The sequence below is a fragment of the Kogia breviceps genome, chromosome 8, assembly GCF_026419965.1.
Source record: "Kogia breviceps isolate mKogBre1 chromosome 8, mKogBre1 haplotype 1, whole genome shotgun sequence".
Lineage (NCBI taxonomy): Eukaryota > Metazoa > Chordata > Mammalia > Artiodactyla > Physeteridae > Kogia > Kogia breviceps.
Genome location: NC_081317.1, coordinates 104,053,848 through 104,076,575, shown reverse-complemented (window position 1 = coordinate 104,076,575; position 22,728 = coordinate 104,053,848). Strand labels below are relative to the sequence as shown.

At 42.1% G+C, this 22,728-nt stretch overlaps 1 protein-coding gene across 12 annotated transcripts in view; it reads left to right on the top strand.

The window, feature by feature from the left end:
• Nucleotides 1-475: 475 nt before the first annotated feature.
• Nucleotides 476-22,728, top strand: part of ENTPD4 (ectonucleoside triphosphate diphosphohydrolase 4) — a 42,803-nt gene continuing 20,550 nt past the window's right edge. For 3 of the 12 annotated variants that reach the window (XM_067039902.1, XM_067039898.1, XM_059072062.2), the window contains exons 1-6: nucleotides 476-725; nucleotides 9,370-9,460; nucleotides 10,626-10,823; nucleotides 11,334-11,539; nucleotides 16,854-17,004; nucleotides 17,750-17,853. In XM_067039902.1, coding sequence (XP_066896003.1) covers nucleotides 9,453-9,460; nucleotides 10,626-10,823; nucleotides 11,334-11,539; nucleotides 16,854-17,004; nucleotides 17,750-17,853 — 667 coding nt within the window. In that variant the 5' untranslated portion in view covers nucleotides 476-725; nucleotides 9,370-9,452. Of the gene's footprint in view, nucleotides 726-6,370; nucleotides 6,467-9,182; nucleotides 9,461-10,625; nucleotides 10,824-11,333; nucleotides 11,540-16,853; nucleotides 17,005-17,749; nucleotides 17,854-22,728 lie in introns of all 12 variants that reach the window. The other 9 variants (XM_067039900.1, XM_067039899.1, XM_067039903.1 and 6 more) reach the window with 7 other exon arrangements.

The window sequence follows — 22,728 nt, the reverse complement described above, 5'->3', positions numbered from 1 at the left end:
GAACTGAGGGGCTTCCCTAGCGGCGCAGTGGTTGAGAATCTGCCTGCCAATGCAGGGGACACGGGTTCAAGCCCGAGTCTAGGAAGATCCCACGTGCCACAGAGCAACTAGGCCCGTGAGCCACAACTACTGAGCCTGCGCGTCTGGAGCCCGTGCTCCGCAACAAGAGAGGCCGCGATAGTGAGAGGCCCGCGCACCGCGATGAAGAGTGGCCCCCGCTCGCCGCAACTAGAGAAAGCCCTCGCACAGAAACGAAGACCCAACACAGCCAAAAATAAATAAATAAATTAATTTTTAAAAAATGAACTTTGGTGTCAGTAAGCACTTCGCGCCTCGCTGTCAGCGGGACAGCCTAGGATCGGCGGTAACCAAGCCACAGTACTGGTTATTTCCGTGATGCCACTTTCACTTTCGGCATTCACTGAGCTCAGCTGCACCCGCGTGGTTCCGCGGTACAGCGCTGCGCTCGGATGCCAGTCACGGCGGCGCAGGCCCCGCCCCTCGGCGTGCGCGCTCCCGCCGCTCCCGGTGACGCGACGCGAGAGGCTACGGGGTGGTGTTTTGGCGGTACGGCTGCGGGAAAGGAGCAGAGCTAGTGGGAAGGTGCTGCCGGGAAGCCGCGACTGCGTTGCTGGCGCCGCCTCGCCGCGGTGGCCGTGATGCGCTCCGCTCGCGGGTCTGCGCTCCCGGGAACCCCGACCGCCGAGTCGGACGCTGCCGAGCAGGTGAGGCGGCCTTTCCGGCGCGAGCGAGGAGAGGGTGGGCGGCCGAAGCGGGGACGGTTGGAGCGGGGCCCGACGGGGCCCGACGGGGCAGCGAGGCCGCGGACGAGCCGCTCTGTCCCGGGGGCCCTTCCCGCGCCGTTGCCTCCCCGCCGCCCGGGCCGCGTGGCCGCATCCGGGCGTCAGCCGTCAGCGTCCGTGACCCCGGGCGGCAGGTGCTGTCCCCCAGCCCCTGGCGGGAGAAAGCTGGCAGTCGTGCTGTCGCGCCCGCTCCGATGACCACACTGGATTTCCCCTCTGACACGTAGTGGGCGCGGGTCTGGGCCGCATGGGGAAGGACCTGGCCGGGGAGAAGGATGCTGCACCGAGGACCCTGCGGGTCTTACCTGCCACCTTGTCATGACATTTACAAGTCAGCATCGTTTTCGCTTTACTCTGCTTGTACCAAGTTTCATGCTTTAGGTTTCTCTAAAATCTAAATCTGATTAGCTCTATTGGAAAAATAGAGCTAGTTGGGCAATAAACTGATGATGGTAGGAGCAGTGTTTCACAAACTCGAGTAATGCGTGACACCTCTTAAAGGGACAGTTCGCTCATTCTCTGGAATTTGACTCAGAACCCGCAGGGGTTCTCAGACCCCAGTTAGAACGCTGGTGTAGACTGTTTAGGAAAGAAAAGAGATGCTTCCATGCTGAAAGATAAACTAGTTTATTAAAGAATTCTAAATTAGAGACTCAGATCCCTAGTTTAATTTCACATTACAGCCTTTACTGTGTTCTGCTTTGTGTAATAAAAATAATTTTTCAGCCTTGGAGAGGCCTAAAAGAATTATATTCTTTGTATTATGTTATATTTGATGTTATTGTGTATTTGTATCAGGTCTGTTCATTCTGTTTGACACATTAGCAGAATTATAAAATGGAGTATTAATCTGTGTAAGTAGTTTGTTTATTCCATTTTTAACCTTAACATTGATTTATTTGTTGCATATTGAATCTGTGGTTTACATCCTTCCAGGCCTAATAGGAATGCATTATCTCAACCCTTACGTATATAGTCTAGAAAGAAGAAACAAAATGAAAGTTATCTAGGTATTTATATTCTCTACATATTTATTCAGCATGTTTATTTTAAATCAACTACACGTGAATAAAGAGAAGATTCAGAGTGTGGAGAAACATTGGGAAATATAACAAGTTAAATCTTGGCAAAGAAAAATATTGACCTGTGCCTTGAAAGAAGTGTAATATTGTGAACAGGACATATTACTTAGTAGGAAGTGACTTAAGTAATGGCTCAAGATAAGAACGAGAACAGCTTGTGTGGGAGAGGAGAGACCCACCTCACTAGAGCAGAGAGATGTTATCTGGGGCTGAGCTGAGAACAGTTTAGTACAATAAGATGGGACCGTTTGACGGATGGAAGGTCCCAGATGCCACACAGGGACGCTGTTGTTGACCCGTAGGCTCTGGAAGGTTCTTTTTTTAATAGATCTTTTTTTTTTTTCTAAGTTTTTGGCTGTGTTGGGTCCTCGTTGCTGCGCACGTGGTTTTTCTAGTTGTGGCAAGTGGAGGCTACTTTTTCTTGCGGTGCGCAGGCTTCTCTTTGCGGTGGCTTCTCTTGTTGCGGAGCACGGGCTCTAGGCATGCGGGCTTCAGTAGTTGCGGCACACGGGCTCAGTAGCTGTGGCTCGCATGCTCTAGAGCCCAGGCTCAGTACTTGTGGCACACAGGCTTAGTTGCTCTGCGGTATGTAGGATCTTCCCGGACCAGGGCTTGAACCCGTGTCCTCTGCGTCGGCAGGCAGATTCTTAACCATTGTGCCACCAGGGAAGTCCCAATAGATCTTTATTGGAGTATAATTGATTCACAATACCGTGTTAGTTTTTGTTGTACAACAAAATGAAGCAGCCATATGCATACATATGTCCCCATATCCCCTCCCTCTAGAGCCTTCCTCCCATCCTCCCTATCCCACCCTCTAGGTCAACGCAAAGCACCGAGCTAATCTCCCTGTGCTATGCTGCTGCTTCCCACTAGCTAACTGTTTTACATTCCATAGTGTATATATGTTGATGCTACACTCACTTGGACCCAGCTTCCACCTCCCACCCTGTGTCCTCAAGTCCATCCTCTATGTCTACAACTTTATTCCTGCCTTGCAACTAGGTTCATCAGTACCATTTTTTTTTTTTTAGATTCCATATATATGCATTAGCATACGGTATTTGTTTTTCTCTTTTTGACTTACTTCACTCTGTATGACAGACTCTAGGTCTATCCACCTCACTACAAATAACTCAATTTCACTTCTTTTTGTGGCTGAGAAATATTCCATTGTATATATGTACCACACCTTCTTTGTCCATTCATCTGTCGATGGACACCTAGGTTGCTTCACTGTCCCGGCTATTATTGTCAATAGTGCTGCAATGAACATTCTGGTACATGACTCTTTTTGAATTATGGTTTTCTCAGGGTATATGCCCAGTAGTGTGATTGCAGGGTTGTATGGTAGCTCTATTTGTAGTTTTTTAAGGAACCTCCATACTGTTCTCCATAATGGCTGTATCAATTTACATTCCCACCAACAGTGCAGGAGGGTTTCCTTTTCTCCACACCCTTTCCAGCATTTATTGTTTCTAGATTTTTTCTTGAGCTGGTTGTATTGTGAAGGTAACGTTTTACAAAGAAATGTTTCCAAAGAATGGTGTTCACGGTGAAAGAGGAAGGTCAGTGACCCGCCTAGAGACCTATCCTGAGGTAGGGATATCTGCTGTGGTCATTTTAGATGTGTGGACAGTTTGAGGAAGAATTGACAGGACCTGATGAATGACATAAAGTAGCAACACACAGATAATTGGGAATCAGGGTTAAGAATCAGGTGACCCCAGTCCATGGTGATACTCCTCTTAGACCTGGGGAATTTGGAAGGTGGTATTAGTTTGTGTCAAAAGATTTGGGAGCCCAATCTTAGACTAAATGAGTTTGTGGTAACTGGGTAAGCTCAGGATGTGGAACTGAAACTTGAGGGAAGTCAGAGTTGCAGATCTGGGAAACTACAGAAGAGATGCAGGGAAAAGTGTGACCAGAAAAATATCATTTAAAATGGGGACCAGAAGTTTGCAAATGAACAGTGAGAGGTAGGGAAGAGGTTTGATTAGGACTTGCTATTGAAAAATAAAATTTAGAGACTTCCCTGGTGGCGCAGTGGTTAAGAATCCGCCTGCCAATGCAGGAGACACGGGTTCGAGCCCTGGTCTGGGAAGATCCCATATGCCGTGGAGCATCTAAGCCCATGTGCCGCAACTGCTGAGCCCACGAGCCACAGCTGCTGAAGCCCACGCGCCTAGAGCCCATGCTCCGCAGCAAGAGAAGCCACCGCAACAAAGAGTAGCCCCCACTCGCCACAACTAGAGAAAGCCCACGCACAGCAATGAAGACCCAACGCAGCCAAAGAATAAATAAATAAATAAATTTATTAAAATAAATAAATAAAATTTAAAAAAATTAAATATTAAGAAAATGTCGATCATAAATGCAACTACGTGCATTCTTCTTTTTTCTCTTATTTTAAAAAAATTGAAGCATAATTGACCTACGACACTATGTTAGTTCCAGGTGCACAACATAGGGATTCAATAATCCTGTACATTACGAAAAAGATCACCACCATAAGTCTAGTTACCATCTGTCACCATACAAAGTTATTACAATATTGACTATATTCCATACGTAAATTTCATCCCTGTGACTCATTTATTTTGTAACTGGAATTTTGTACCTCTTAATCTCTCTCACCTATTTCTCTCCTCCCATTTCCTACCCCTCTGGCAACCACCAGTTTGTTCCCTGTATGTTTGTGTCTGTTTCTGTTTTGTTATGTTTGCTCATTTGTTTTTTAGACTTCACATATAAGTGAAATCATACAGTATTTGTCTTTCTCTGTCAGACTTATTCCACTTAGCCTAATGCCCTCCAGGCCCATCCATGTTGTCACAAATGGCAAGATTTCATTCTTTTTTTGTGGCTGAGTAATTATTTCATTGTATACATACACCACAATTTTTTTTATCCATCTGTTGTTGGTCACTTTGTTTGCTTCCATATCTTGGTTATTGCAAATAATCCTGCTATGAACACAAGGGTGCATATATCTCTTCAAATTAATGGTTTTGTTTTCTTCAGAAAAATACCCAGAAATGGAATTGCTGGATCATATGGTAGATCCATTTTTAGTTTTTTGAGGAACCTCCATAATGTTTTCCTTAGTGGCTGCACCAGTTTACATTCCCACCAACAATGCTCAAGGTTCCTGTTTTTCCACATCTTTGCCAACACGTGTTACCATGCATTCTTCGTAAAACAACAAACGAATCAAGTTGTTTTGATGTATTTTTCCCACAACTGAGTGCCACACGGCATCCTTCACTTCACTTTGGCCTCTCACTCACCAAGACGGTCATTTCTTACAGAATTCTGCCTGTTTGTGGGCTTCTTTTGATTTTTCCAGGTTCTCTTGTAATCTTTTGATGTTCATATTATTCTTTTTTGAAGCACCCTTCGTGGCATCTTACCTGTTCTTACTCAGGTCTAGCTCTTCCAGAGTCCCATTTGTCTGTGATTTTGTTTGCCTGTAATTTCAGAATTTGCTATAATGTCTGTATCACTGTGTCCTGCATTTTCACGGTGAGAGCCATTTCACTTTGCAGTTGACTTGTATTGTTTTCACTGTTTTCCTTAGGACTGTCAATGAGAAACTGACTGAAAAGACTTTAACTCAGGACCCAGTGGACCTCACTCTGCTAAAGAATGTTCAGCTGAGGGGGACCCCATCAGCTGAAAGAATTCGAGTTAATGCATCTCTCTAGTGATGGGCCTCACACAACTTAGGCCTTTTAAAAACATGGCAGTTTTATGTAATATTGCTAAGAGTTTGCCACCCTAAACCCTGGTGCCAAGACTCATAGCTGCAAATACAGCTGGAGTTTACATTTTAAGATCAAATTACCGTATTGTTGTCTGCTGGGTGATATTCAGCCATACTTTTGTCCTAAATGAAAGTAATTACTTTAGCAACTTACAAGCTGTCCTATTTTCTGTCTGTCTTTAAACACAAATTTTGTAACTTACAAAAATATCTATTTATCCTCATTGTCAAAGTCACTTCATATCTCAAAAAAAAAAAAAAAAAAAAGGCCTAAGACAAACGCCGGATTAAATAACATTTACTAAGTTTGCCATGATGCGTCCTAACAGTGCCTCTTCTTTGAAAGGTACTCTCTTTTCTCCTGCCCCATCCAAAGCCTACTTCCCACCTGCAGGAATCTTTCTGTTAACATGTAGCCTTCACCGTGCTCTTTGAACTGGTACAGCAGGAGTCCAGATAATTTAACATTGCCTTCTGTTACTCTCTTGATTATTTCTTGGGTATTGGCATTTTCTCCATTACCAATCTGCAAAAGCCTTGAGATTGGAGTCAGTCTTATTACTCCTCTGTGCCCTTCATGTCACTTCATAATACAGTCGTTGAATCAGGAAAGGACTTTCTTCCCCCAAGGACCTTGACTTTAAGCTGTTAATTAAACTTTCATTTCTTTTGTTCTTAGTTCAGCTATCACATGATTATCGATTTTTTTAAATGTTCAGACTGGAATTCCTGTGCCATGAAGGGTTTTGAAGATAGGCTTTCTTGATATATCCAGAAGAGGATTGGATGCCGGAAACTGGAGATATCAGTCAAAGGTAGCTTGTTAAAGACAGTTCTGTTGTTTCTTCTGATGATAAAATTAATATATGCCCTTTAAGCAATCTAGGCAAGCCTAGGGAAGAGAATAGAGATGATCCATTATCTCACTACTCAGAAATAACTAACCACTGTTAACATTTTGGTTTTTCTCCTTCCATTTTCCCCTTTCTATGCATGATGTTAGTTTTTTTACTTAATCTATCATGAGTATCTTTCCATGTCAATAAATGTAGATCTGTGTCAGTGCCTTTAACAGTCACATCGTAGTCCATTGCATACTTGGACCATGTTTAATTTAACCCACCTCCCTGTAAGGCACATTACTTTAGAACAGTGTTTTGCTATTATACATAATACTATGATGAACATCTTTAATCCCCTACCCCTCACTTGCCCCTCCCTCCTTTCCTCTCCCCACTGGTAACCACTTAGTTTGTTCTCTATACCTGTGAGTCTGGAGAAACTGAATTTTTAATTTAAATTACTTTAGCCACACGTGTCAATGGCTACCATATGGAATAGCGCAAGACTAGATCAAGGAGGACCTCCTTTACCATCCTGAGGAGTTAGGACTTTTTCCTGATTGAGAGAGAAAAATTGGGAGGTGGGGAGGTGTCATGATTACTGTTTGTTTTGGAAAGATTACGCTAGTGTATAAGTTTGTAACCCTTTTGGGTCCCAGAACTCTGAAACTTGACTTCTTGCCAGACCCTTTCCTAGGGGCTGCCACGCTGGGAATGCAGCCAAGCAGACTTAAATCTGGCCCCTTGTGGGGCTGGCATTCTGAAGGAGGAGACATATGATCAAGAGAAATGCACACACACACACGCACACATACACACACAGAGAGTGTGTTAGAGGACAGGATAGGAGTATGGATTCACATGCTTGAATCCCAGCTCTTTTATTTATATTCACCTTTTATTAGCTGTGTGACCTCAGGCACATTACTTAGCCTCTCTGCTTCATCTGTAAAATATTATGCAAATAGTACCTACCTTGGTGGTTGATAGGAGGAATAGGTTAGTATTTGTAAAGCATTTGAGCAGGGCCTAGCACATAATAAGCACTATATAAGAAGTTCATAAAGGGACTTCTCTGGTGGTCCAGTGGTTAAGACTCCGAGTTTCCACTGCAGAGGGCGTGGGTTCGATCCCTGGTTGGGGAACCAGGAACCTGCATGCATGTGGTGTGGAAAAAAAAAAAAAAGAAGTTAATAAATAACGTAAATGCTAAGGAGGAGAAATAACCCAGGGAAGGGAGCTGGATGGAGGGGAGAGCTTGCAGTTATGAATTGGATGGCCAGGGCATGCCTCCCAGAGAAGGTGACATTGAGTAAAGATCTGAAGGGAGTGAAAAAATAAGCCATATGGATTATTTCCAAGCAGAGGGAGCAGCACATTCAGAGGCTCTGAGACCAGACAGTGCCTGGCGTGCATGAAGACAGTGTGGACACCAGTGTGGCTGGAGTGAAGTGAGAAAGGGACAGGGACGGTGAGGTCAGAGCAGGAACAGATGTCCGGATCCCGTAGGGCGGGGAGTCAGGGTACAGCCTTTGGCCTTTATTTACTTGCGAGGGGAGCCGTTGGAGGATTTCCAGCACAAGATTAACAGGATCCTGGACCTGAGCAGGGATGGGGTGGATGTCAATTTCTGTTGAAGAATCTGCCTGAAGCGATGGGGTGAGGAACTGGAGAGCCACTGGGTTGAGACTGCAGGTGGGAGACCGAGGAGTTAGGCTGCTGTCCTGTTAGGCCAGGTAAGAGTAAGAGATAAGAAGCTCACCTCAGGCAAAAGTGCTAAGAAAAGGGACAGACTTTAGAGAAACGGAGGTTAAAGAAATGGAAGGACTCCATAAGAAATTGGCTCTGGAGGATGAAGAGGAGGGAGGGGTCAGGCTTGACTGCCTAGTTTCTGCTTGAGCGGTCGGTGGGAGGTGGGATTGAGATTGAGAGGAGGGGCAGGGTGAGGGTTACAGTGGAAGCGTTCCGCTTTAGAAGTGTTTCTCAAGGGCCCATGTGATGTTCAGATGGGGGTGTTGGTAGGTGCTTAAAGATATGTATCGGTAGCCCAGAGGAGAAGCCTGGGGTGGAGGAAGGAAGTTGTGAGCTACCGGCTCACTGAAGCAGTAAGTGAAGTTGACCAGGAACAGAGATTAGAGTTAGAAGAGATTGGAGCCAAGACAGAGAACCTGGGGAACAGAGCAGACGGGATGTGCAGAAACGCCGAGACGTGGAGGGTCCTGAGAGGGAATCATTCAAGAGCTAAGAAGCAGACTAGGGGAGACAGCTGGCCTGAGCGGCCTGGAAGAGGTACAGTGGGGCCACGAGACCAAGAAGGAGACCCAGGATCATGCATCCTTCGGATCCAGCAGGTTGAAACGAGGCCCCGGCCTCCTGTTCTCCTGTGATTTGAGGTCTGGGAGCTGGAGGAGTAGCAGCCACGGTGAGGGTGACAGAGCTCACCCGGAACATGGTGCCTTACATGGTACTTTGTACATAAAAGAGCAACCTAGTAGGTCTTTATCAGATGAACGGAGAGTTCAGATTCCCATTCGGTTATTCCTTCTGCCTGCCTCCTACTCCCACCCCTAATCTTCCTTAACATTCAGCACCGTAAGGTGGTTACGACCTGTTTGGTGACCTGTATTTTGGCGTCACTGACTCGCGTTTAGGTAAAAATGCCAGACTGTTATTATTTCTTTTGACTTAGGCCTATGTCTCTGATAGCACAAAATTTACTTTGAAGTGCGTTGCTCAAAATAAACCGAGCTAAGAGCTCCGCCGCAAGGATCACAGACCAGATTACGTGTGCTTGGATTTAAGCAGGCACTTGATAAAGAACATAGCGTCTCCTTGGCTTGTGCTGTCTTTGTGACTTCTGTCGCTTCCTGGAACAGGAGGGCCCTGGCGCCGGGAGGCCTTCTGTAACGGTGTGTGAGGACTGACTCCCAGGGCCTCGCCTGACCTCTGACCTGCCAGCATGGGGAGGTGAGTGATGGTGCCGAATCAGCGGCCCTGTGAAACCCAAGATTTGGTGCCACAGAAGCAGGTCTCGAGAGGGGGGGAAGAATCTAAATCCCAAGTGAAAAGCGTTCAAAGTTGTGCAACACTTCTGTTTAACACCTTTGTTCCTCCAGGGCCCCAGGGGGGCGCCTGTCACAGAAGGAAAGTGGGGTTCATGTAGTTTACTGTAAAGGGCACCCATGTTGGAATCTGGGAGGAGTTGTATTAAGCACAGGATAACCATCTGTAAGCCTCGGAGGTATGGGAGGGGTGATAAACTCCATGGCGTGGCCCAAGAACCCACATGGAGACCAGAAACTACAAATAGAAAATTCCATTGGGTTAGCGGGATACCTCCCCCTTCTGTGAGATGTTTTAGTCCATGAAGCACTCTCTAAAGGGAAGAGTGTAGAAATTAACAGTCAATAGAATTTATCCCAAAGGCAGCAAGGTTTGTTTGGTTTTGTTTTTTTAAGCCTAATAATAGTCTCTCATTCCTGACAAACTGAGAAGAAAGTTTATTTGCAAAAATGTCTCAGGAATATTTCTAAAAACACAGGATATACAAAATGTATTTATTGACGGTTGCAGGGATGTTGTTAAAGATACTGTTTTTTCCCTTTTTCTCATGCAATCAGCACAGGAGAGATTGGCCTTGGGATTCAGTGTTAGAAAATCTCATCCCTCCTGGGCTGTTTTTATGTTTCTGCTGTAACAGGCAGGGTTTTTGGTCGCTATCACTCTCAGCCACCTTTGCAGGCTTTCCTTATTACATGTGTTTCTGGGTTCTAAATTCAGCATCCTTAAACCTGGTTTCATTATAGATTTATTTATCTTATTGCACTTATTCTTATAAGCTGTCTATAATTCTATTTTTGGAACAAAGCAGGGCACAAATAAAACTACTTAATACTCTCCAGAAAGGGGGAACACAGAAGTGTCATCAGGGCTTAATTCTCATTCATGTAATTTTATAATAACGAGTTACATAGCAAAATAGCAATGTGGACGATGTCAGTATACTGATAACCTACCAGCAGGGAAGTAGGGGTAGCTCAAGCTGAATGTCTTAACTTTCAGATCAGTGGAGGTGAGGGGAGGCCTCTCTGGAGCAGACTGCTTTAGCTAAACCTGCCTTTTGAAATTTCAGGATCGGCATCTCCTGTCTTTTTCCGGCTTCCTGGCATTTCAGCATCTCCCCAGTGGGGTGTCCCCGAATTCTGAACACCAACTTACGCCAAATTATCGTCATTAGCATTCTGGCTGCTGCTGTTTCACTTTTATACTTTTCTGTTGTCATAATCCGAAATAAGTATGGGCGGCTCTCCAGAGATAAGAAGTTTCAAAGGTAGGAGGAAAAAACATTTGTTTTCTAGATGGGATGCCATACCTTCACGTTATGACTTCCAGACTTCGGGGATTTGGATGGAATTTAAGGAGCAGGTGGCTGGAGGAAGCAGATTTTGTACCGAACACAGCATAGCATGAGAAATTAAACTGTTTGAAATGGTTTAGTCATTTACCACCAAATCCACATCATAAGAGGATTTAAGCATAAGCTTCTCCTGTGATAACTTTAAGCTGATTTTTCAGTTAATGTTGATAGTTTGGAAATAGAGTTTTGCTTTTCAGAGCTTATTTGAACTTATTTAAAGGATTGATGAGTGTGTATCTGCTCTAGATTACTTTTATCACTCTCACTTTTTTGTTTCCTTTTGACTTTTTAAGCGTTTGGCAGTTGTAAAAGTGTTACGGTGGTGCTACCACACAGCTTAGAGATCACTGATTTGGTGTTTGTTTATTGCATTATTGATAGTCTCCGTCTCATTAAAAGTATATGTTTGTTTCTCTAAACAAGGTACTTGGCACGAGTTACTGACATTGAAGCTACAGACACCAATAACCCCAATGTGAACTATGGTATCGTGGTGGACTGTGGTAGCAGCGGGTCTCGGATCTTTGTCTATTGCTGGCCGCGGCATAACGGCAATCCTCATGATCTGTTGGATATCAGGCAAATGCGGGATAAAAACCGAAAGCCTGTGGTTATGAAAATAAAACCCGGTATGTAAATGATAAATATCTGACTGGTAACCAGACTCTGCCTTTTCATCCTCTGTGCTGGCTTTCACGTCTTTCCCTTGCTCTCCTTGCAGTCATCACCCATTCAGAGCTCACACCAGGACCCAGTTGATCCCCTTGTTTCACTCTGTTTTCCCTTTTCTATTCATCTTTCATAAGGTGACTAATACCTTCATAAAATAGCCTAACCCTTGTCTGTCTTTTTTGTTTCCTGCAGCATTTACCATAGTGCCTTTACTTACGGTGTCTGCTTAAATGTTTGCTAGTTGACATTAATTATGGAGGGATTGTTTTCTAGTTGGTAGCCGTTGGTCTCTATCCTTAATGACAAAGTAATTTCAGATGACTCATGGATATCTGTACTTGAATACATTGGTATGTATTTGTTATTTTAAAAAATTGCTACCCCAGTGCATTTCTAATCATCTAGGTTATTTAGGAAGAGTGACAATAGGACTTAGAAGAGCTGATATCACTATGTCTAGTTTTAAAGATACTGTAATTTCTAAGTCAGTGTGTTATGTAAAAATTGGGATTTGCCTTCCTCATTAGACAGTTTAAATCAGTGGTTCTCAACCATTTTCTGTATCTGTATCATTTCCACGGGCAGCACCCTTCTGTCAAGAGTGATAGGAATGGAAGATCTCAGGAGTACCTTGAAATAGGCACCTTACATCTTGATGGTTGATAATCACTGATGTGATCGGATCATAGATCTTAATGGAGTTTCAGAACTTTTATTTCATTTAGTTAATGTGTTGAATAGTAAAATATTAAATAAAAAATTCTGAAGAATTTATTTTTGAATATATTAGAGAATGTTGACAAAAAATAGCTGTCATAGCTTATTATCTCCCATTTCAAAAATATAAGTGAAAAAGAGGTTAGTTTTAACTGATAAGAAAACCTGTCCTCATAAAACAGTCTACCAGGACTGTAGACCTTTTGCATCGTACTCATTCTTCAGTGAATAAGTCAGTCCCACTTCTTTCTTCAGGCAGCACTCGACAGGTTGACTGTTCTTTGAGGTTTGGGCAGCTTGGCACCAGCATATAGCTCAGAAAATTCAAAATCTCTACCTCATTTTTCAGGTTAAAGAGAGGGAACTTACCCTGAGTTTCTTGTATAAGCATTATTTTGATACCACAGTACATTTCCATTAACATTTTAAAAAATTAATTAATATAGTTTTGGCTGAGTTGGGTCTTTGTTGATGTGTGCGGGCTTTCTCTACTTGTGGCAAGCGGGGGCGTCTCTTCGTTGTGGTGTGCAGGCTTCTCATTGCAGTGGCTTCTCGTTGTGGAGCATGGGCTCTAGGGTACGCAGACTTCAGTAGTTGTGGCACGCGGGCTCTAGAGCGCAGGCTTACTAGTTGTGGCGCACAGGCTTAGTTGCTCCGTGGCATGTGGGATCTTCCGGGACCAGGGCTTGAACATGTGTCCTCTGCATTGGCAGGCGGATTCTTAACCACTGCACCACCAGGGAAGCCCCCGTGAACATTTTTTTAAAGTTATTCATAGAAGATCATTTTCTCTGTAAGTCTTAGTGAATGACTTTTAGTTTTCTATTTTCCCATTTCTTACATTTTTATGTCAATATTATGACCAAATAAATTCACCAGAAAATTAAAAAATAAAACTCTGTAAAGCACTTTGCATTTCATCTGGCTTCACATCCCAGGTTCCATCAGTGATTACCTGCTCTCATGGAATAAGGTGAAAACTTTCATGCCTTGGAGTATCCCCTGAGAACAAGGGGTAGCTACAACAGCATCCGAGGGTATACACCAGAATCTCATTAAAATCAGGCTGAATATGATTCTCTTTGATGCTACAGGAAATGTTTGAAGTGGAAATTCAGGTACCTTTTTATAGTACTTCTCTGTCCTGAAGCATGGGCTCTTATGTATAGCATTATAACAAAGCTCTAGAAATTTCCTTACTTAATAGATTCTGGATAGTTTTGGGCTTGGTGTCCATTGAAATGGCATTGTATGTGGAGTCCAAAAAAATCTAGCTTTTAGTTTGCTTGATGCTGATTGCTTTGACAGATCGCTTAATCTTTCTGAGTCCACAATTTCCTAATCTGTGAAATAAATTTTGGACTTCTAAAATCCCCCTCAGCTTTAATGTTGTAGGCTAAATGACAGCTGGAAATAGTCATTCACTTATGTACTCATTCAACAGATATTTGTTGAGCCCCTGCTATTTGCCAAGACACCGTGTCAGGTGCTGAGAATAAATTTGAACAAGACACAGTTTGTGCCCTCAAGAAACTTCCAGTTGAAATGAGACAGGCAAGTAAATAGGTAGTTTCGATGAGGTGGAATGAGTACTCCACCGAGAGGTAGGGGTAAGCATGGAATGTAATGAGAGCTCGCCTTCAGGGTCCTGTTAGGGAGGACTTCCAGAGAGGGCATAGCTCAGTGGGTGAGCAGGAGTCAGCCAGGTGAAGGGGTGGGGGGAGGGAGGCGGTCAAAGAGAAGCCTCTTCCTGGTGGAGCTGCAGGTGCCCTAAGGCCAGAGTATGATGCATTACAGAAATTTTATGCAGTCTAGTTGAAGCCAAATGGAAAGAATGTGGCAAGAGATGGGATAGGTGGGCGCTCAGGGCACGTTATGCTGTTCTAGAGCTGAGCTTTATCTGGAGGGCATTGAGGAGCCACCAGAGGATCTCAGACCAGGAAGTTCTCAGACCACAGAGAGTGGTTGGGGATTGCCAGGACTTGAGAGTAGGATGTGCTGCATCAGGCTGGCAGAGGCTGGTGGTGTCCAGCAGAGATGAGAAGTGAAATAGTGTGAGCAGAGCCATGGATAGGCGATCAGTGAAACCCAGAACACACGTTGGGGTGAGGGAGAGGGATTTTACCCAGGATACTGGCTGGGGCTGCTAAGGTAGGTCACGAGCAGTAAGAGCCAGGTTTATAGTGGAAGTTGAGTTTGGGTTTGCATATGTTGCTGTGAGGACAAGCACATGGATGTGTCCAGTGGACAGTTACTACATACTGATCTGGAGGTTGGGGAAGAGAGCTGGATGGCTGCGATTAAGATTTGGAGATCTGAGGCATAGATGGTGATGGCCGCCATGGGAGTGAGTGAACTTGATGAGGACAGTAGGGGCATGTTTCTCAAGGGCAGGGATGAGCTCATGTGCAGCTGATCCCAAGTGTCTGACACACAATAGTTGCTCAATTAGGTCTGTGATGACTGAGAAGAGAGCATAGGACTGAACAGGTAGTACCACCATCACTTACAGCCGAGACACTGTGGAAGGAGTTGCCAGAGGGGTAGGGAAAAACTAAGAGTGTATGGTGTGTAGTGTGAATTGCTCTCAAATTAGCCTCATTAAAGAAGCATAACTTTTTTTTCTTTTGTACTTCTTAATCCCCTATCCTTATCTTGCCCCTCCCCCTCCCCTCTCCCCACTGGTAACCACTAGTTTGTTCTCTATATCTGTGAGTCTGTTTCTTTTTTTTAATACTCACTAGTTTGTTGTATTTTTTAGATTCCACAAATAAGTGATAATAAACACTATTTGTCTTTCTCTGTCTGACATATTTCACTAAGCATGATACCCTACAGGTGCACCCATGTTGTTGCAAATGGCAAAATTTTATTCTTTTTTCTGGCTGAGTAGTATTCCATTGCATACACATACCACATACACATACCACATCTTTATCTGTTGATGGACACTTAGGTTACTTCCATATCTTGGCAATTGTAAATAATGCTGCTGTGAAAACTGGGGTGCATGTATCTTTTCTAATAGTGTTTTTGTTTCCTTCAGATATATACCCAGGAGTGGAATTGCTGGATCATATGGTAGTTCTGTTTCTAGTTTTTTGAGGAACCTCCATACTGTTTTCTGCAGTGGCGACATCAATTTACATTCCCACTAACAGTGTACAAGGGTTCTCTTATCTCTAAATCCTTGCCAATATTTTTTGTTTATGGTCTTTTTGATGATATCCATTCTGACAGGTGTGAGGTGATATCTCATTGTGGTTTTGATTTGCATTTCCCTGATGATTAGGGATGTTGATCATCTTTTCATGTGCCTGTTGGCCATCTATCTGTATGTCTTCTTTGGAAAAATGTCTCTGCAGGTCTTCTGACCATTTGTTAATTGGGTTGTTTGCTTTTTTTTATATTGAGTTGTATGAGCTGTTTATATATGTTGTATATTAACTCCTTATTGGTCATATCACTTGCAAATGTTTTCTCCCTTTCAGTAGGTTGTCTTTTTTGTTTTGTTGATGGTTTCCTTTTCTGTGCAAGAGCTTTTATGTTTAATTAGGTTGAACTTGTTTATTTTTGCTTTCCTTTCCTCTGCCTTAGGAGACAGATCCAAAAAAAATATTGCTCCTTTTTATGTCAAAGAGTGTTCTGCCTATGTTTTCTCTAGGAATTTTATGGTTACTAGTCTGACATTTAGGTCGTTAATCAATTTTGAGTTTATTTTTGTATATGGTGTTAGAAAATGTTCTAATTTCATTCTTTTACATGTAGCTGTCCAGTTTTCCCAGCACCATTCACTGATGAGACTATCTTTTCTTCATTGTATATTCTTGCCTCCTTTGTTGTAGATTAGGTGACTGTAAGTGCGTGGGTTTCTTTCTGAGCTCACTATTCTGTTCCATTGATCTATATGTCTGTTTTTGTGCCGGTACCATGCTGTTTTGATTACTGTAGCTTTGTAATATAGTCTGAAGTCAGGGAGTGTAATACCACCAGTTCTTTTCTTTCTCAGGTTTGTTTTGGTTGTTCGGATTCTTTTGTGTTTCCTTACAAATTTTTAAATTACTTGTTCTAGTTCTGTGAAAAATGATAGGGATTGCATTGAATCTATAGATTGCCGTAAGTAGTATGGTCATTTTAACAGTATTAATTCTTCCAGTCCAAGAACACAGTATTATCTTTCCATTTGTTTGTGTTGTCTTCAGTTTCTTTCATCAGTGTCTTATAGTTTTCAGAATACAGGTCTTTTACCTCCTTAAGTAGGTTTATTCCTAGGTATTTTGTTCTTTGTGATGTGATGGTAAATGGGATTGTTTCCGTAATTTCTCTTCCTGATAGTTCGTTGTTAGTGTATAGAAATGCAACAGATTTCTGTATGTTTATTTTGTATCCGGCAACTTTATCAAATTCACTGATGAGCTCTAGTAGTTTTTTGGTGGCATCTTTAGGATTTTCTATGTGTAGTATCATGTCATCTGCAAACAGTGACAGTTTATGAAGAAGCTGCCTTTTAAGCTAAAGTATCTACTTGTTAACATGAGTGTCCTTTTTCCGTAGGCATTTCAGAGTTTGCTACCTCTCCAGAGAAAGTCAGTGATTACATTTCTCCTCTCTTGAACTTCGCTGCAGAGCATGTACCACGGGCAAAACACAAAGAGACCCCTCTCTACATTCTCTGCACAGCTGGAATGAGAATCCTCCCCGAAAGGTGATCCTTCCCACGAGGGCAGGGCCAGCCAGCCTGGTGGTGGTATTGGCTGTGGTGGGTTTTCTCCCTCTTCATCCCCCTCATCTCCCTCCTCCTTGTCTTCCTCTTCCATCATCATCATCAAAAGGAAGACATTAAAAATTCTTTTTTCAAATCTGGAGTAGTACCAGACCTATTCCCTTAGTCAGAACTCACCAAATATCTTTTAATGTACTTGTTTATGACTATAAATAGTAAACTGTAAAGTTGTCATAAAAAAACTGATTTTCTGTTTTATTAGTTTAAGGATTGTTTGCAGTTGTAGTTTTACATCTCAGAATCACATAATTTACACAGCTTCTGAAAATTCCTTCTTTTTTTAAAAAAACTTTATTGGAGTATAGTTGCTTTACAGTGTTGTGTTAGTTTCTGCTGTATAACAAAGTGAATTAGCTATATGTATACATATATCCCCATATCTCCTCCCTCTTGCGTCTCCCTCCCACCCTCCCTATCCCACCCCTCTAGGTGGTCACAAAGCACAGAGCTGATCTCCCTGTGCTATGCGGCTGCTTCCCACTAGCTGTCTATTTTACAAGAAAATTCCTTCTTAAAATAAACAGTCTTTTCAATGAACTGCTTTGGTTTTAAAATTTATTTTTTTCACATAAGATACACCAGAGCCATAGGGTTTTTTTTTTCTTTCTAAAACAGAAAAATTCAGGATATAATATATTGATATGTAAATTTTTGGATTGTCTTACAGTCAACAGAAAGCCATTTTAGAAGACCTTCTGACTGACATCCCTGTGCACTTCGACTTTCTGTTTTCTGACTCTCATGCAGAAGTAATTTCAGGGAAACAAGAAGGTTGGTATGTTAGTCTTCAACTTGATATTTGTGAAGGTATTCCTTTAAGTCCTCCCCATCTTCCTCATGTACACTTTATTAAATTACTCTTAACATCTTAAAATTTGGGAAACCATGCCTTCAAATATTATAATTTTTTAATGGAAAAATCAGTTTCTTACATGACTGGTCTTTATAATCCAAACATTAAGCCATTAGAAAATAACTTGGTTTGTCTTCATCACATTTAGGAAGTATATTTTGGAATTGTTTTGATGGAAAAGCTTTGTGTTCCTTGCCTAGGTTATACAGCTTTCTGGAATTATGATAATTACTGAACTGTTGGAACCTTCTACTGATTTACTTGTTAGGAAGGGGAAATTATTCTTGACTTTGATACACTGAGGAAATGTTCTGTTTTCAAAGAAATAATTCTACTTGAGAATGAAAGGGCAAGTCACTGAAATTATTTGGGGAATAGCTTGCTAGAAATGGAGACCAAAAAGCATTTATTTCAAAATCATCTATCATTTTGCCAGTAATTGGACAAAATTCACATATTGCCATCATGCTGTTTATCGACAAGTAAGGTACACAGTTAGCTGCTTATATAAGGCAGAGTTTTAGATGCAATAAGGAAGATAAGGAAAAACTATCATGGAAATTTGAAAGAAGAAGACTTTTTTTTTTCCTAACTAGGGGCATCATGGAGAAAGTGATGTTTGAACTGGGCCTCAGGGGAAAATTATAAACACAGCATGCCAAATCATGGTAAGGCTAGGACTCTGAGAGAGGGATAGGAAGCTCATTCTAGGCAGAAGAAATGATTTGAGTCAACACAGGTCGGAAAAGCTGCACTATGGACAGAGGAATAAAAATATTTTAATTTGGTGGGATGATGGACCTTTCAAAAGGTTGTGGTAATATTAAAATTTGGACAGGTCTTGGTGATGTCAGCATCATGGTGGTGTGCATGGTTCCTTTTCTCTCTCCCCTTTGATTTACAACTAATTGGACATCCACAACCAAAAGAAATTGCCTCTGCACAGCACACTAGGACACCCAAGAGATCAACTCATCAGTGCCCAAGAAAATGGGTGAATTGGACCTCAGAGGAGGCTACAGAGCCAGGCCAGGAGCAGCAGGGGTGGCAGTGGGCCAGCACGACCTCTGGCAGAGGAGGTGGAGGGTGAAGGTGGTAAGCTGGGGTGGGGAGTTTACCTGGCTGAGTACTGCAGCTGGAGGGATTCTGTGAGGAGAAACCACAGCAACTGGGGGCAGAGAAAGAAAAGAGAAGAAGGCAGAGAGAGCTGAAGGAATAAGTTTCTTGCTGTCTGCCCTGGGATTCTAGCAAGAGGACAGCCCACAGACCTCTGGGCCTCCCCCCGCTCCACTCAAGGATCCTCTTCTGGGCTATGGCACTCCCAAAGCCCCAGGTGCTAAGCACACATCTCCCCAACTCTGTCCCCATCCATTTTTTTTCCCTTTCCACTGGCTTTTTTTTATGTTCCTACTCCCAACCTTAGTGATGAGTCAGCTCAGGTAAGAAAAACCAAAAACTTGTGCTGTAGCGCCACCTTCTAGAAGACAAAACAAAGGCTTCTAGTGACCAGTGTGTTGAATTGTTAGAATGATAGTAAACAGAGCTTTACTTAAATAGGAAAGTCATTTGCTACTTCAAATGCAGTGACAGAGGCACTTTTCATCAAACACTATGAAAAATCAAGGCAGTGTGGTATCACAAAAAGAAGAAAAACACTTTTCCTAGCAACAGAACTTAAAGACATGGAATATTGCAATCTAACTGGTAAAGAATTCAAAATAGCTATTAGGAAGAAATTCAATGAGGTATGAGAAAACTCAGAAAGGCAGTACAGTGATCTCAGGAATAAAATTATCAAACAGAATAATTTAGCAAAGAGATTGAAATTCTAAAAAAGAAGCAAACAGAAATTCTAGAGCTGAAGAACTCAATAAATGAGATGAAGAATGCATTAAAAAGCATTGAAAGTAGAGCACATCAGATGAAGAGAGAATAAGTGAGCTCAAGGGTAGGAATATAGAAACGTTTCAGGTGGAAGAGGAGAGAGAACTAAGATTTTTAAAAAGTGGAGAAACCCTATGAAAACTGTCAGGCTTCATTAGAAAAGCCAACGTAAGATGAATGGATATCCTAGATGGAGAAGAGGGAGAGTAGGGAGCAGAGAGAATTCAGAGATATAATAGCTGAGAACTGCCCAAACTTGAGGAAGGAACTGGATATACAAGTCCAAAAGCTGATGGAACACTTCGTTATTTCAATATGAAAGACCTTATCCAAGACACTTTATATTAAAACTGTCCAAAGTCAGTGATGAAAAAATTTTAGATGCAGCCAGGGAAAAAAAGACAGTAACCTACAAAAAAACCCCATTAGGCTATCACCAGAGTTCTCTGGAGAAACGCTATAGGCCAGGAATGGAATGACATATTCAAAGTATTGAAAGATAAAAATTGCCAGCCAAGAATACTCTATCCAGTAAAGTTATCCTTCAGATATGAAGGAGGAGTGAAGGCTTTTCCAGATAAACAAAAGTTGAGGGAGTTCACCACCACTAGACTACAAAAAATGTGGAAAGGAGCTCTTCAAGCTGAAGTAAAAGATGAAAGTACACAAAACTCTGATTAAGGTGATAAATGGAATTAGAAAACTAACTCTTTTTTAGAATAGTGTATTAAACAATTATAGCATAAAGGAAAAGAGCATTAAGAATAACTATAGGTACTACAACTTGGTAACAAAATTGCAGCATAAAAAGAATTTGTGACATGAAAAATATAAAAGGGGAAAAGTAAAAGGATGGGACCTTTACAGGTGAATGAAGATAAATTGTTATCAGCAGAAAAAGGACTATTTGTGAGATATTTTAGGTAAACCTCTTGGTAACCACAGAGTAAAAATCCGAACAGAGATAAGTAACATAAAAAAGGGGGAAACTAAGCAAATCACCATGGAAAACCCCGAACTTTCAAAGGTAGACAGAAACAGAAGGAAAAAGGAACAATGGAGAGACAACCAGAAGGCAAAAGATTAAATGGCAATAGTAAATCCTTACACATAAATAATTACTCTAAATGTAAATAGATTGGGCTCACCAATCAAAAGGCACAGAATGACTGGATGGATCAAAAAAAAAAAAATGACCCAACTATACACTGTCTACAGGAGACTCATTTCATCTCTACAGACACACATAGGCTCAAAGTGGAAGGATAAAAGATGATATTCCAAGCAAATAGAAACCAAAAGAAAGCTGGCATAGTTATATCAGACAAAATAGACTTCTAGACAAAAAGGATAACAGGGGGCTTCCCTGGTGGCGCAGTAGTTGAGAGTCCGCCTGCTGATGCAGGGGACACGGGTCCGTGCCCTGGTCCGGGAGGATCCCACATGCCGCGGAGCGGCTGGGCCCGTGAGCCATGGCCGCTGAGCCTGTGCATCCGGAGTCTGTGCTCCACAACGGAAGAAGCCACAACAGTGAGAGGCCCGCGTACCACAATAAAAAAAAAAAAAAAGGATAACAGGTATCAAAGAAAATCCTTATATAATGACAAAGAGGTCAATACATCAAGGAGATATAACAATTGTAAATGTATATGCTCCCAACAGCTGAGCACCGAAATATATTAAGCAAATACTGACAGGTCTTAGGGGAGAAGTCGACAAAAATACAACAGTAGTAAGGGCTTCAGTACCTCACTATCATCAATGGATAGATTGTCCACACAGAAAATCAACAAGGAAACTTTGGAATTGAACCAGGACAAGCAAACTTAACAGACATATACAAAACAATCCATCCAACAGCAACTGAATACACATTCTTCTCAAGTGCACATGGAACATTCTCCAGGATAGATCATGTGATAGGACACAAAACAAATGTTAGCAAACTTAAGAAGATTGAAATCATACCAACTATCTTTTCTGACCACAATGGTATGAAACAAAAAATCGGCAACATGAAGAAAGCTGGAAAATCTACAAATACGTGAAAACTAAACAGCATACTTCTCAACAACCAGTGTGTCAAAGAAGAAATCAAAATCAAAAGAGAAATTTAAAAATTACAGTAAGTCCCCTACACATGAACGAGTTCCATTCCAAGAGTGTGTTCCTAAGTCCAGTTTGTTCATAAGTCCAACAAAGTTGGCATAGGTACCCAACTAACACAATCAGCTCTATAGTACTGTACTGTAATAGGTTTATAATACTTTTCACACAAATAATACATAAAAAACAACAAACAGAAAATAAAGAACATTTTAAATCTTACAATATAGTACCCTGAAAAGCAGTAGTATGGTACAACAGCTGGCATACAGGGGCTGGCATGGAGTGAACAGGCAAGAAGAGTTACTGACTGGAGTAGGGAAAGGAGGTGGGAGATGGTAGAGCTGAAGGACCGTCAGCAATAGGAGACGGAGGGCAAGCTGCAATTTCACTCACATCTGACATTGATGGCACAGGTTCTGGGCTTGAAATAAAGATACTGTACTACTGTATTCCATACAGTACTATACAGTAAAGTGCACAAAAGCACAGCTACTTGTAAAGGATGCACACACATGGCAGTGTATGCCAGACATGTGAATTAACTTATGTGATTGGACATGCGAATGCATGCTCACATCTTTGAAAGTTTGCAACTTGAAGGTTTGTAGGTAGGGGACTTACTGTATCTCAGAACAAATGAAAATGGAAATACAACATATCAAATATTGTGGGATGCAGCAAAGGCAGTTCTGAGAGGAGAATTTATAGCAATAAATGCATATATTAAGAAATTAGAAAGAGTTCAAACAACCTAACTTTGCACCTGAAGGAACTAGAAAATGAAGACCAAATTAAGCCAG